Genomic DNA, 14,791 nt, shown 5'->3' on the forward strand with positions numbered 1-14,791 from the left:
CTACTACACAGAGAGTTCTTGAACTTCCTAGAGAGGGCCTTCTGTGAGGTCACTTCCCCTGCCTCCTTTGGGAGGGAATTTGGTAACAAAGGAGATAACCTTTGATACTTTCTCCTGCCTCTGAGGAGACTCTCTCTCCACCATGCTTCCAAAATGATCAGACGCGTCTAGGCACTCCAGACACACACAGTCAATTTTCAAGCCAACTTTTTATAATTTGTACCTGAGAAGTTTTCTTACTTGTGTTCTATTTGCTGCCTGCATTGAAATGTAAGTAAGCCTTTTTTGTTTATCTTACTAAAAACGTGTGGTTCATTCTCTGCAACGGGGGTGAAGAGGGGGCGGTCAGCAGATAAAAGGGATTAAAAGGTGTAATTGTGTAATTTCTAAACCTTAAAGGTAAAGGTACCCCTGCCCGTACGGGCCAGTCTTGCCAGACTCTAGGGTTGTGCGCTCATCTCACTCTATAGGCTGGGAGCCAGCGCTGTCCGCAGACACTTCCGGGTCACGTGGCCAGCGTGACAAACCTGCATCTGGCGAGCCAGCGCAGCACACGGAACGCCGTTTACCTTCCCGCTGGTAAGCGGTCCCTATTTATCTACTTGCACCCGGAGGTGCTTTCGAACTGCTAGGTTGGCAGGCGCTGGGACCGAACGACGGGAGCGCACCCCGCCGCGGGGATTCGAACCGCCGACCTTTCGATCGGCAAGTCCTAGGCGCTGAGGCTTTAACCCACAGCGCCACCTGTGTCCTTAGTAAGCCACAAAACATATAAACCTTATATACATATAAACCTTAAAAACATATAAACCTTAGTAAGCCACAAAACATATAAGTGTTTTACCCTGCTAAAAAGGTTTCACAGGCTGCTTACTTTTGTATTTCTTCCATCACGTGGATAAAGTTTTAATTTTAATTTACAGATTTAATCCTCAATCTGTGTCCTGAAATATAGACATGCCACTTAAATTTAACATTTCACCCCACTCACTCTGTGATAGCACAACACAGAAATTATCTAAAAATAACATAAAATATCTCTACAATGCTCATATAAGCATAAGATGACTAGGTAATCAAGGCCACTGTTGTGCGATACTCAAAAGCAGAGCACCCTAGATAAGAGATATGCATTCTCCTCTTTAAACTCAAAATGCCCTGTCCTATCTTAAGGCTTTATATCAGAGACTGAAAGTTTGTGTATCTTCAGATGTTCTGGGACTACAACCCCCAACATTCCCAGCCAGCATGGCCAATGGGCAGGGGTGATAAAAGTTACAATCAAACAACACCTGGAAGGTCACAGAGTCCCTACCACACTTTACACAAACGGAGGAGTCAGCCGTCTTACCTGGAAGTTGCCCACCATAATGAGGCCAGCTGCACAGATCCAGCCTAAAGCCAGCCCCAAAGTGTTGAGAAGGGAAGAGCCGTAATGTTCTATAACGTGCGCATATCTCAGCAGGCCAACCAGCATCACTAGGAAAAGGAAGCAAGAATCAGCCTCAACCATTGCCTGAAAAGCCTCCACCTAACTTCCACACAAGACCGGCATTTCTGCCCCCACCGTAAGCCAGAAAAAGAGCAAGAACGTTGATGCCCCACCAAATGAGTTCTTGCAACTCATATGAAATATAAAGGTAAAGGGACCCCTGACCATTAGGTCCATCGTGACCGACTCTGGGGTTGCGGCGCTCATCTCGCTTTATTGGCTGTGGCCAACATGACTAAGCCGCTTCTGGCGAACCAGAGCAGCGCACGGAAATGCCGTTTACCTTCCCGCCGGAGCGGTACCTATTTATCTACTTGCACTTTGACGTGCTTTTGAACTGCTAGGTGGGCAGGAGCAGGGACTGAGCAACGGAAGCTCACCCCGTTGAGGGGATTCGAACCGCCGACCTTCTGATCGGCAAGTCCTAAGCTCTGTGGTTTAACCCACAGCGCAACCCGCGTCCCTAAATATAAAGGTAAAGGGATCCCTGACCATTAGGTCCAGTCGTCATATGAAATATATGAGGCAGCTAATGCCTAAAAATCTCTTTTTTCATTTAAGAGAAAAAGATATTCCTAGCCTTTGGCTTATCTAGCTATCATCTATCATCTATCTATCTATCTATCTATCGATCATCTATCTATCTATTTCAAAGCATGCCAGCACCAAAAGCAAAACAGCTACAGTACTCAGGGCCCAAAATCTCAACCAAAGCATCCATGACAGATGACCATCCAACCTCTGCTTAAAAACCTCCAAGGAAGGAGAGACCACAACCTCCAGAGGGAGACCATTCCACTCCTTCACAGTTTCCCATTCTTCCCCCCCTTACATTTTTGTTCTCTAACACTTCTTTTCTTACAAACAAATCCAAACATTTGCTTGGGGACAAACCGACTGTCAGGGAACTGCCATCGGAGCCAGGAGTGGAGGCAAGGCTCTCCCAAGCGATGCTGGAGAAGGGCCCAGCAGGGAGAGAGGGGACTCATCGGCCGGGGAAGGAAATCAGCGTTACACCAGGGAGGAAGGCAGGCAGAGGCGGGCTTCGGAGAGATGGCTCCAGGACTCTTCGCCAGAGACCAGCGGGGAGAGCACGGGTCCTCCGCTGCCCACACCCACCCTGCGCAGAAGACTTCCGCGCAGGGAGGCTAGGCGGAGACTTGGCGTCAAGGAACTTTTATGCTGGAAGAAGTTCAGGAAACGCCCACTGACGGATTCTGCCAGTGACTGAGACAGCCGCGGAGTCAGGGCTGTCCAGTCAGGGAAAGGTTTATCCAGGCAACCTTGCCAAGAGTGGCGGCAACTTACGCACGAGCAACCCCAATTTCCATTACACCGACTCACCCATGAATGAGCCCAAGCTGCAGATCAGGCTGAAGAAGCAACTCTCTGGAGGGAATGTACCACACTTGCTGTAGGGAGAACATTGAGAAGGTATCAAAGCATGTTATCTCATAAGACCAGATAAGGAGAACAGGCCCGGGGAATTTTGGCACCCCAGGCAAATACTGCATCACATGAGGCCTTAGTCCTCACTGTGGCATGAAAACAAAGTTTTCTGTTCAGATTTTCCTGGATCTTATATTCTAGCCTGGAATTTCACTCTGACCTGGTAAATAAACTCTCAAGAGAACTAAAAGGTCATGTAGTTAGGACAGCTCAGATTATGTTGGAAGATTTAAATAAGGAAGGAGGGGCAATGTACAATTCAGCAGTGTTTAAATTGTAATCTTTGCATGCAACAGCCACATTATATTTTCCTTTCTCAAAGATTCATTTATTATAATGTGCTGTTAATTGCACTTTGATAATAATAATAATAATTTTATTTATACCCCGCCCTCCCCAGCCAGGACTGGGCTCAGGGCAGCTAACATCAAAGTATGATACATTAAAAGCATAAATCAAACAATTGATTAAAATACAACTTAAAATCAAAATTGGAGCAGAATAAAATCAGATGGCAACCCATGGATTATAACTATAGGGGATGGGAACATTGAATGCTCACCAGGCCCATCTGTTTGTGCTTACGTCTTTTATAAATATGCTTACGGCTTTTATAAACTGAGCAGCCGGGACCATATTACAACAGTTCAAAAATACCTACATTGGCTCCCAGTGTGTTTCCAACCACAATTCAAAGTGTTGGTGTTGACCTTTAAAGCTCTAAATGACTTTGGACCTGTATAACCGGAGGAGCGTCTCCACCCACATCGTTCAGCCCAGAGACTGAGGTCCACCTCTGAAGGTCTTCTGATGGTTCTCTCACTGCAAGGTTACAGGGAACCAGGCAGAGGGCCTTCTCAGTAGTGGCACCCTCCCTGTGGAACGTCGTACCCCCAGATGTCAAAGAAATAAACAATTACACAATTGATCAAAGACATCTGAAGGCAGCTTTTAATGTGTGATGTTCTACTGTGCTTTTGTATATTCTGTTGGAAGAAGCCCCGAGTGACTGGGGCAACCTCGTCGAATGGACAGGGAACAAAAAATAAATTTTTATTATAAGCCCCAGCAATCATCTGGTCAAGCAAGCAATAGTACAATTTAAGGACACACTCCAGCCAGGCAAAAGCATGTGAGGAGGATGCAGAACTGGGCTGGTGAGAAGTTGTGGCCAGGGGAGAGTCCTGAAGGCCAGTTGGATAGGAATGGAGGGCTATATTTGGCCTGAAATTTTGCATCTGCAAGGCTGCTTCTGATTTCCAGAAATCACCCACCAACTTGCCCCAGGGAGCAAGGAATAGCGTTCCTTACCTGACAAGAGGGATATGATCCAACGTACAGCAGGAAATAGGGCTATCCAGCTCACAAGACTGATTATAAATCCTGCAAAGGAAAGCAGAGCGCATAACATGAAGGCTTTGCACCTCTAAACAAGGCAAACCATTTTTAAAATCTTTTTTCCCCCCAAAGAGGAATAACAGAAGAATAAGTTTGGGTCCATTCAGAAAGATGCCATCCTGTCTAGAAACGGCCCAAACTCCCCCAAATATCACTTAGCATCGAATTCTATGGGCCAGCAACAAAGAATGACAGGTGCAGTAGATTTCCCAAATACAGAGAATACAAAGAAGAACCAGGAAGCAGCATACTCTCCAACTAGATATATATTCCCAAGGACAGATATTCTGCAATGCCACACAACAGCTGGGCAAGCATGGAATTCCAATTTTTTGTTTAAAAACGTTATATCTATCCCCATTGTCAGGGAACTGCCATCGGAACGAGAGGAGGAGGAGAGGCTCCACGACGATGCTGGAGAGGGGCCAAGTAGGGAGAGAGGCAGGTCTCCTGTTGGGGAAGAAATTCAGCGCGACACCAGGGATGGAGGGGGGCCAATGGGGGAAGCGGAGAGCAGGCTCAGAGACTCTTCACTGGACACCAGCGGAGAGAGCACAGGTCCTCCGCTACCCACGCCCACCCTGCGCAGAAGGCTTCCGCGCAGGGAGGCTAGGAGGAGACTGGGCGTCAAACAACTTTTATGTTGGAAAAGGTTGAAGAAACGCCCACTGTCGGATTCTGCCAGCGACTGAGCAGCCACGAAGTGAGGGGCTGTCCAGCCAGGAAAGGTTTAACCAGGCCACCTACCCAGGAGTGGCGGCAACTTACGCACAAGCAACCCCATAACCATTACACCCATGAAGAATGGCTGTGAAGAGCAGCTCTTTTCATATTTGCAGCCATTGAATGAAGCAGGAGAGCAACAATATTAGGGACAAGGCTGGATTCTGAAGACCCAAAGACTTCTCAAACATATAAGCCTAGTCTGAGGCCCTTATCTGTGTGTCCCTCCCAGAGAGGTTCGGAGGGTGGCAACTAGGGAAGTCTTTTCAGTTCATCATTGGTTGATATCCCAAGTGAAGCCTGCCTGGTGCTGACACTGACATTTTTTCCTGTACCACAAAGGCTTTCCTCTTCACGTGGCCATTTTGATGGAAGCTTGGTGTTTTTAAAACTTGCCTAGATACTGCTCTGTGTTGGGCAAATAACCCCAAGCATAGTGGACTAGTTTAGCACTCCTGAAAGCTCTAAAAAACAAAACAAAACAAACACTCTTCTTTCCTCGGATGCCTTCTTGGAAATACAGTGGTACCTCGGGTTAAGTACTTAATTCGTTCTGGAGGTCCGTACTTAACCTGAAACTGTTCTCAACCTGAAGCACCTCGTTAGCTAATGGGGCCTCCTGCTGTTGCCGCGCTACCGGAGCATGATTTCTGTTCTCATCCTGAAGCAAAGTTCTTAACCTGAAGCACTATTTCTGGGTTAGCGGAGTCTGTAACCTGAAGTGTATGTAACCTGAAGTGTATGTAACCCGAGGTACCACTGTACAGATCAGATGCAGATGAGGGTGGTGTTATGTACTGAAGTTCTCACCCTGGGCCAGCAGGGGGATACTGTAGATAGTTATGCAAATGAAGGATCGAAAGTGACGTTCAGTGATTGGATAGTTTGTATGCAAATGAAGGATCGAAAGTGACGTTCAGTGATTGGCTAGTTACAGAAAATGGTGACTGTTGCATTCTAGTGGAGCTCTATATAAGCAGGCTGACTGAGCTTCTCAGTTCAGTTCTGTTCCAGCTTACAACTAAAGAGCTGCTTTGGAGGAATCACTGTGTCGTCTGATATGTTCGCCCACAACTTAACAGGTGGGGAACCTCCCTTTCAAAGGCAACAGAGCCAGGCCTTCCTGAGGCTGGTTCTGGAAAGCGGAAGTGAGCCACCAGTTCAACAGACTCCAAATGGCCCAGAGGAGGGGAGAGATTTCCCTGGGATAGACATGACTCATGCACGGGTTTGGCCAGAGGATGCAACCATTCCCAGAAATTACAAGGTGGCTTTGCCCTAAGGGGGAAACCTCAAGGGGGGAGAGGAAACAAAGCCGGACTTGCTGAAACTGGTCTTCCAGTTTCTTGAAAGTCTTTCCCCCCCCATGAAAGAAGCCTCTGTTTCTTTGTCCCATTCACTAACGGGTGCTTTCCTTTATCATTTTGATGGCTGTGGGAATGACCTTACCTTACCAGTTGAGAAGTGGCCGAGGGTGGTGTGTGTTTGTGTTTAAAGGTAAAGGTAAAGGACCCCTGACAGTTAAGTCCAGTCGCGAATGACTCTGGAGTTGCGGTGCTCATCTCACTTTACTGGCCGAGGGAGCCGACATTTGCCCACAGACAGTTTTTCCAGGTCATGTGGCCAGCATGACTAAGCCACTTCTGGCGAAACCAGAGCAGCGCACAGAAATGCCGTTTACCTTCCCACTGGAGCGGTACCTATTTATCTACTTGCACTTTGACGTGCTTTCGAACTGCTAGGTTGGCAGGAGCAGGGACCGCGAACCGCTGACCTTCTGATCGGCAAGTCCTAGGCTCTGTGGTTTAACCCACAGTGCCACCCCACCCGTGTCCCGTGTTTGTGTTTAGTTGCCATTGAAAGTTTTTCCAGTGCTCTCCAATTCTTCCCCTGGGCTTTAACTGGTAAGGAGGCTAACTACCAAGCCCCTGAGACTGGCGCATTTGTTGGTTTTGCTTTTAACCTAAGTCTTTCCTGTTTTCTAATCCATCTTTCCACACTGATGTATTTTAAAAGAGAAAAGGACTTCCCTTAAGAAGAATTAACAATGCACATCTGTCAGGAGCACAGCCTCTCTAGCTTCCAGAAAGCCCAGCCAAGGACATCATGGGGTTTTCGGGACAGGCATTCACTGCAGAATGCAGTGGAGAGATGATTTGCAAATGGAAGAAAAACACATCTGCAAAATCCCTTGGCCCCATCAAAAGATACATAAAGTGTGACAAAAACCCTGCACTCCATGCATGAGAATTTCACCAAAGTCCCCTTTGGTAATATTAGAATGCAATTTCTTTTCTTATGAATGGGTGAAGAATGATCGAGGGAAATAAATTTTCAATGCAGGATTATTAAGACACAAAAGCAGATTCTCTTTGCATCGCATCTGGAGATGAAAAGAGGTGGAAGGAACATTCTTTCATATGTGGTGGATTTGTAAAAGGGTAAACGAGTATTGGGAAATGATCCATAATGAACGGAAAAAATTGTTCAAAAGTACTTTAAAAAAACAACAACACCCCAGTCCTTCCTGTTGGAGATGATTCAGACTGAAATTTTCAGGTGTCAAAAAAGGTTATTTATGTATGCTACTACTGCGGCCTGTGTTTTGTTAGCCCAAAAATGGAAAACGAGCGAGGTCCCAACCAAAGAAGAATGCCAACTTAAGTTGACAGAATATGCACAACTTGCAGACTTAACATATAGAATAAGAGAACAAGAAGAGCATACGTTTAGAGAAGATTGGAAAACGTTTATTGAATATATGGGAAATAACTGTGTACAGCTGAAAACGCTGGCAGCATTAAGATAAATTCAACAGTGTGAATAAGTTTTGATGGTTGCAATAATGGAATACTGAATGGTATAGTTTTTGTAAAATATGAAGGGATTTATTATATGTACACACAGAGTTTCCCAAGACGATGCTGGCACAGCCAAGCCTCCAGCTACACTTGCTTTCACCCTGCAAGATGCTAAAGCCAAAACAACTTGTTCCATATGGGGTAAGAATTTGGCTTCTACACCACCTGCTCATTGCCCAGGTGAGGGAACACCTTTTAAATAAAACACGGAACCAAGAGAATTGCAGCAAGCATCAGCGAATCCAGTTAGGGATCTGGTTTAGGAACTATTGCAATAGGACGGCCTTGCCAACCAATCGTTCAGCAGAACCAGTTAGAAAAGACTGCCCAGAACAAAATTGTAACAAAGCTTATATAGGGTTTTAAACACAGCACACAAAGAATAATAAAACATAATAAAGCAATTTGGGTCTCAGTAAAAAAGGTGTGATATAAATGCAGTAAATAAATAAGATGATACAGCTGAATGGTTTTTAAGACGACCGATTCCCTAACTTATCAGGAGTTGGAACTACCGTATTTTTCGCCCTATAGGACGCACTTTTTCCCCTCCATAAATGAAGGGGAAATATGTGTGCGTCCTATGGGGCGAATGCAGGCTTTCGCTGAAGCCTGGAGAGTGAGAGGGGTTGGTGCGCACCGACCCCTCTCGCTGTCCAGGCTTCAGGAAGCTATCCGCAAGCCCGCGGAGCCCAGCAGGAGTTCCCGCCGGGCTCCCAAGGCTTGCGGACAGCAGCCTGCAACCCGAAACCCAGGGAGCGCAGCGGGGCACGCCCCGGGCTTCGGGCAGATATCTGCAAGCCTGGAGAGACCGGCGGGAGTTCCTGCCATGCTCCCACGGCTTGCGGCTAGCAGCCTGTTCTGGGGGCTGGGGTTGGGGGAAGCTCGGGCCTCCCCCGCCCCAGCCCAGCAAGCTCCGGGAGCGATGGCGAGGTTGCGCTCCCAAGGCTAAAAACGAAGCCAGGACAGCTAGCGGGATCCATCCCGCTCACTGTCATGGCTTCATTGCTCTTTGGGGCTCAGGGGGCAAATAATTTATTTCCCTTTATTCCCCCCCCAAAAAATAAGTGCACCCTATGGGCCAGTGCGCCCTATGGGGTGAAAAATACAGTAATTTTGAACGACAGGATTGCCAGAGGAAGAATGAGCACAGCAGAACAAGGGTTTTCCTAATTGCATGCATTTGGAAGGACTGCCATGCAAATGATTTGCAGCAAAGGGCTCGGATATGGAATCAGAGAATTGTGGAGTTGGAAGAGACCCTGCGGATCATCTAGTCCAACCCCCTACAATGCAGGAATATGCAGCTGTCCCATACGGGGACCGAACCTGCAACCTTGGCATTATCAGCACCACGGCCTCTAACCACCTGAGCTATTCAAACAAAGATGTCTCGAGAGCATTACTGGAAAATTGGGCAGGGGGAGATCAAGAACGCAGGCACCCCCATGCTTGATCCCTTCTCGTTTTATCCTCACACTAGCTCTGTGAGGTAGGTTAGACTGAGAGGCAGTGACTGGCCCAAGCTCACCCAGTGAGCTTCATGGCCACGTGGAAATTTGAACCCTGCTTTCTCTCAGGTCAGGGACGTGGGTGGCGCTGTGTGTTAAACCACAGAGCCTAGGACTTGCCGATCAGAAGGTTGGCGGTTCGAATCCCTGCGATAGGGTGAGCTCCCATTGTTCGGTCCCTGCTCCTGCCAACCTAGCAGTTCGAAAGCACGCCAGTGAAAGTAGATAAATAGGTACCGCTCCAGCGGGAAGGTAAACGGTGCTGCTCTGGTTTGCCAGAAGCAGCTTAGTCATGCTGGCCACATGACCCGGAAGCTGTACACCGGCTCCCTCGGCCAATAAAGCGAGATGAGTGCCGCAACCCCAAAGTCGGCCACGACTGGACCTAATGGTCAGGGGTCCCTTTACCTTTACCTTTCTCTCAGGTTCTAGTCTAGCAAGAGACAGGCACTGCCGGGAATATTTTCATTTGAACCGGCTCAGAAATGTGCAGTTTAAAATGGCAAATTCTCTCCTAAGCCTCAGCCCATCCCCACAAAACCAGACAGATGACATTTGGTGTCTCTCCATCTCCTTCCTAAGCTCTTTTGTTTACACCCTGAACTTATTTAAAGGCAGGAACACAAACAGTGGCAACCTCCTTCCTCCTCTCTCCCTCCTTGACCTCCCCCAAACCACAGCATTCTTGGCCCAGCTCAATATTATAATTTCCCCCCCTGTTTATGCGACAGAAGCAATTGAGAAAACTTGGTGGATTCTTTTCCAGGGCAAGTATGTGCACCCATATTTTCTATCAGCTATTTCCCAGCTGGAAATGCGGAATCAAACTAAATATAAGTCTTTTTCTTGGCTGAAGTGCCTGGCCACAAAGAGCTTCCAAGAAACATATTCTGCTATCTCTCCGACTCATCTCCCAGCACACCCTGTTAACTTCTCCGGAATGATTTTCATCCTTGACTACTTCTGAAAAAAATGCAAGGGCAGTTGTGCCGAAAAATGGGGCATAATTGTGCTCCGAATTCAACTCAAAGGGAGCTAACAGAAGCCTTTCTGAGAGCCAGTGTGGGGTAGTGGTTAAGAGCGGTAGTCTCGTAATCTGGGGAACCGGGTTCGCGTCTCCGCTCCTCCACATGCAGCTGCTGGGTGACCTTGGGCTAGTCACACTTCTGTGAAGCCTCTCAGCCCCACTCACCTCACAGAGTGTTTGTTGTGGGGGAGGAAGGGAAAGGAGAATGTTAGCCGCTTTGAGACTCCTTAAAGGGAGTGAAAGGCGGGATATCAAATCCAAACTCTTCTTCTTCATAATAATAAAAATATTGGCTGTATCAAAACTAATTCTAAAGGCTTTTACGTACAAATAAAAAACAACAACCAACAAGTCAGTGCCAGATCCGAACCCCTGCACAAGCCCAATTGTCAAACATAATAGACTGGGGTGTGGACAATTCATTGGTGTCTTCCTAGTTGCATGGGAGGGAATCATACTGATACGTGAAGGGATAAGGTCCATCTCCCCACAAGCTACCTTGCGGTGAGAAATAGGCTCCCCTCTTAACTAGTTAAGGTGGAATTGGGGACCAATTTTTAGCCTGAGAGCTATAATTCCTTCTGGGCAATTTTCTGGTATCCACATGCCAGTGAGGAAAGAGGGAAAAGTGGGAAGAGCATTGAACATAAACTTTTAGAAATCGTAGAATTGTAGATTTGGAAGGGAGCCTGAGGATCATTTAGTCCAACCCCCTGCAACGCAGGAATATGCAGTTGCCCCCTACAGGTATCGAACCCGCAACCTGGGCATTATCAGCACCATGCTCTAACCAACTGAGCTGAGCCACCCTTTTGGTGTCTAGGGGCACATTTGTTCAAATGATAATAATTAATAAGGCTAGACGAATGCTCCAATAGTTGGAGCAGGGACACAGCCTGCAAAGTAGGGGGTTGGACTAGATGACCTTCAGGATTCCTTCCAATTCTACGATTCTATGAAATAACTAGCATGACAAAAACGGAGCAGAGATCACTTTCCTGGCATTTCCCACTGGAGCTATTTGACGACTTAAAATAAAACAGCAGCAAAAAAATGAGAAGTCTCCAGAGAAACTGACTGTTCTCCAGCGGAAACGAAGATTTTCCCATGCCAAATTTTCAGCCGAGGGGACAAATTGTCATCATATTATGCTGAATAGAATTTATGGTGCTTCGTAATGACAGAATGCTGAAAAAGCTGTTCACCCGGTCCTATTTACCTAGGAAAGTAGCCCATCTAGAACTCTGACCCTAAACCTTCTCTGTTTTGAAGGACGTCTTCAGGAGAAGAAACGGCTAAGGAGTAAACCCTACACAAATCTGGAGTGAGGACCCTAGGAAGGTTGCATGGAGCCTTGTACGCCTCCTTCCAGCAACTCCTGCAGCCAAGCTGCTGCCAAACATATTGCTCTACTTCCCTTTGGACCAGAGAGTGGGGTCTTGTTTGGGCAGCCCAGGAACTCCATGCACACTGCCCAGGATTGTACCCCAGGAAGTTCACTTCAGTGCTCCTAATGTAGCGGTTTGACTTCACCCCTGGTGGAGCACTCCATTGTCTTTCAAGACACACGGATGCCAACAATTCTGGAAACCGGTTCTACCAACACCCACCTGCAAGGGATATGGGGTCAATTCATAAACAAGGCTAGCTCGAGGAATTTTGGTGCCCAAAGTAGAACATCTAAGTGAAAACACCACCACCATTTCCATCATGAACGTGTGTGTGACTCCAAGAGCACAAGTCTCTCACTCTCCCGCCCTTGATGGCACCCCAAAGCTGCCACCTGCCTCATCTTAGAGCAGACACCCCCAAACTTGGCCCTCCAGATGTTTTGGGACTACAACTCCCATCATCCCTGACCACTGGTCTTGTTAGCTAGTGGTGATGGGAGTTGTAGTCCCAAAACATCTGGAGGGCCAAGTTTGGGGATGCCTGTCTTAGAGCATATGCATGCGAAAGGTCCCAGTTTCAATCCCAGGTAGGGTTAGGAAACACTCCTGTCTGAACCCTGGAGGGCTGCTGCTGCCCATTGTGATAGGAATTTTATGGTCTTAGATATATGGCAACGTTCATAACCACACGTACATAGATCAGCACAGGAAAGCCAACCTGGAACCATTTTGATTCCTAAACTAAGCAAATGTTTCTCTGCATGGTCAAAATGGAAAAGCCTCCCCATTGTCTCTTCCTTCACAAATCCTGTCTTAATCTGTGTTTGAATAAGGGTGTGAGCCTTATCATTACAAAAGACTGCCCAGGCTCCCCAAGAAATCCAATCAAGTAACCTGCCAGACAGGAAATAAACAAAGCGACAGGAGAAAACAACATGCAAATGTTCTGTTTTAGACCGCCTTATCTGAGGGGTGGTCTTAGGTTACACCCCTTCTGTGATGAATGCATAATGTTTCTGGGGGTGGTCTGGATCTAGAGGATGGGAATTTCAAAAGTCTTTATAAGCCCTTGCACAGCATTTTTTGGGGGTCCTCTTCCTCTCCTGCGTGTGAGGGGAGTACCCTGTTGCAACAGATCAATAAAGATCAAGCTTACTAGCTGCTTTGCTTCTCAATATTCTCTGGTTGGCCTCTGTTATTTTCTCCTACCAATAGGGAACCTATGTAAGGACTCTATATGGGCTCTTGGATACCCCATAAGGGAAAAGGGCATATTTTTATTTACAACACCATCAGGCTAGATGGCCCAATGGACTCAGTCAGCAGAAGGCAGCTACCTGGTCTCCTAAGAGCCCCCTGTGTTCAGAGAGCAGCACATGGGATATGAGTGGGGAATAAAGTTTCGACAATTTGTGAAAAGGGAGTTGGAGGGAATAATGGCTGAAATGTGACGCCACAACCCTTTGGTTCATCAGGACCTGATGCGAACTGGTACACTTCCTTCTGTTTCCTCACTATCCTCCACTTTCCATGAGATCTCTGCTCACTCACTTAATATATACTTGCCCTGCTCCATTTCCATTCTCTAAAATCCTCTGTCTGGGTGGCTCTTTGTGCCTCTTTGCTTCCCCTGATAGGAACAGACACTCCACAGCCACAGAGCAAGAAAGAATGCAACACACACAAGTCCACACAGGTGGCCCCCTGCAGCTGGATTCTCTAAGTTGCAGGGGGGAGCAGACAGTAGATTCTACTAGCTGGTAGAATGGACTTTGCAGATCAGAGAGGATTTCTGAGCCTGATTTTTTCTTAACAATAGCAGCAACAACAAACAGACTTAACATTTCCTACCAAACTTAGCTGAAATGAAGGAAGGTAAACAAGGGGTAGACTTTTGTGCCAAAGGACTGTGAGCCCAGTTCAGTTCTGGTGCTGAAAATAAATTCCTGGGGTCTGAATGCTCTCGGAGACACCCTATTGTTTAATTCTAAACACATGCATTTTGCAGCTGGCTCCCATGGACTGCAAGAAGATCAAACCTCTCCATTCTGAAGGAAATCAGCCCTGAGTGCTCACTAGAAGGACAGATCCTGAAGCTGAGGCTCCAATACTTTGGCCACCTCATGAGAAGAGAAGACTCCCTGGAAAAGACCCTGATGTTGTGAAAGATGGAGGGCACAAGGAGAAGGGGACGACAGAGGACAAGATGATTGGACAGTGTTCTCGAAGCTACTAACATGAGTTTGACCAAGCTGCGGGAGGCAGTGGAAGACAAGAGTGCCTGGCGTGCTCTGGTCCATGGGGTCACGAAGAGTCGGACACGACTAAACGACTAAACAACAACAACTGGTTGGTAGGTCTTTGGAAGGTGGGGTGTCCTAGTGAGAAAGAAGAAAGGTGATCCTCTGTGCACCTCCTGTTCCAAGTGCGAGGCAGGACCTTTAAAGTTGCAGGATGCCAGAGCTGTTGGATCCATGCAATTGTCCCTAGCATGCAGAGGTTCCTAGGTTCAATTCCTGGTGGCTCCAGACAGGGCTAGGAAACACTCCTGGCTGAAATCTTTTAGATAAGGCCCACAGAGAGACAGAGAGAGAGATATGCATATCCACGTCTCCTCTACATGAACCTCTGATCCCGACTGCAGCTTTGGGTTAAAAAATAACCTTAGTCCCTGCCCCAAAATTGTCCATCGACTGGCACCCTGCTAAAAAATGTTAAGTGCTACATTAAAATAGGGAGAGCTTGGAAAGTGTAATAATATTTTTTATATTCATTTTTAGTCAAAAAGGGCATTCCTTTCATATAATAAATGGAGCTGCACTGTGGGCATTAAAATTGTACATATCCTTATGTACAATAAATACTTTAATGTGGAGGGAGGTTTGTAAGCGGTGAAGAGGAGGGAGTCAAAATATTGTTTTCATGCTATGCTTTGTAGC

At 46.9% G+C, this 14,791-nt stretch overlaps 1 protein-coding gene across 2 annotated transcripts in view; it reads right to left on the reverse strand.

The window, feature by feature from the left end:
- The window catches only part of LOC128413680 (transmembrane protein 150A-like), a 52,699-nt gene that overhangs the window by 12,184 nt on the left and 25,724 nt on the right, over window positions 1-14,791 (reverse strand). For both annotated transcript variants that reach the window (XM_053387980.1, XM_053387979.1), the window contains 3 exons: window positions 4,253-4,324; window positions 2,837-2,904; window positions 1,352-1,479 (listed from right to left, as the gene is read on the reverse strand). In XM_053387980.1, the coding sequence (XP_053243955.1) occupies window positions 1,352-1,479; window positions 2,837-2,904; window positions 4,253-4,324 (268 nt within the window). The remainder of the gene's footprint in view (window positions 1-1,351; window positions 1,480-2,836; window positions 2,905-4,252; window positions 4,325-14,791) is intronic.

The sequence above is a fragment of the Podarcis raffonei genome, chromosome 5, assembly GCF_027172205.1.
Source record: "Podarcis raffonei isolate rPodRaf1 chromosome 5, rPodRaf1.pri, whole genome shotgun sequence".
Classification (NCBI taxonomy): Eukaryota; Metazoa; Chordata; class Lepidosauria; order Squamata; family Lacertidae; genus Podarcis; species Podarcis raffonei.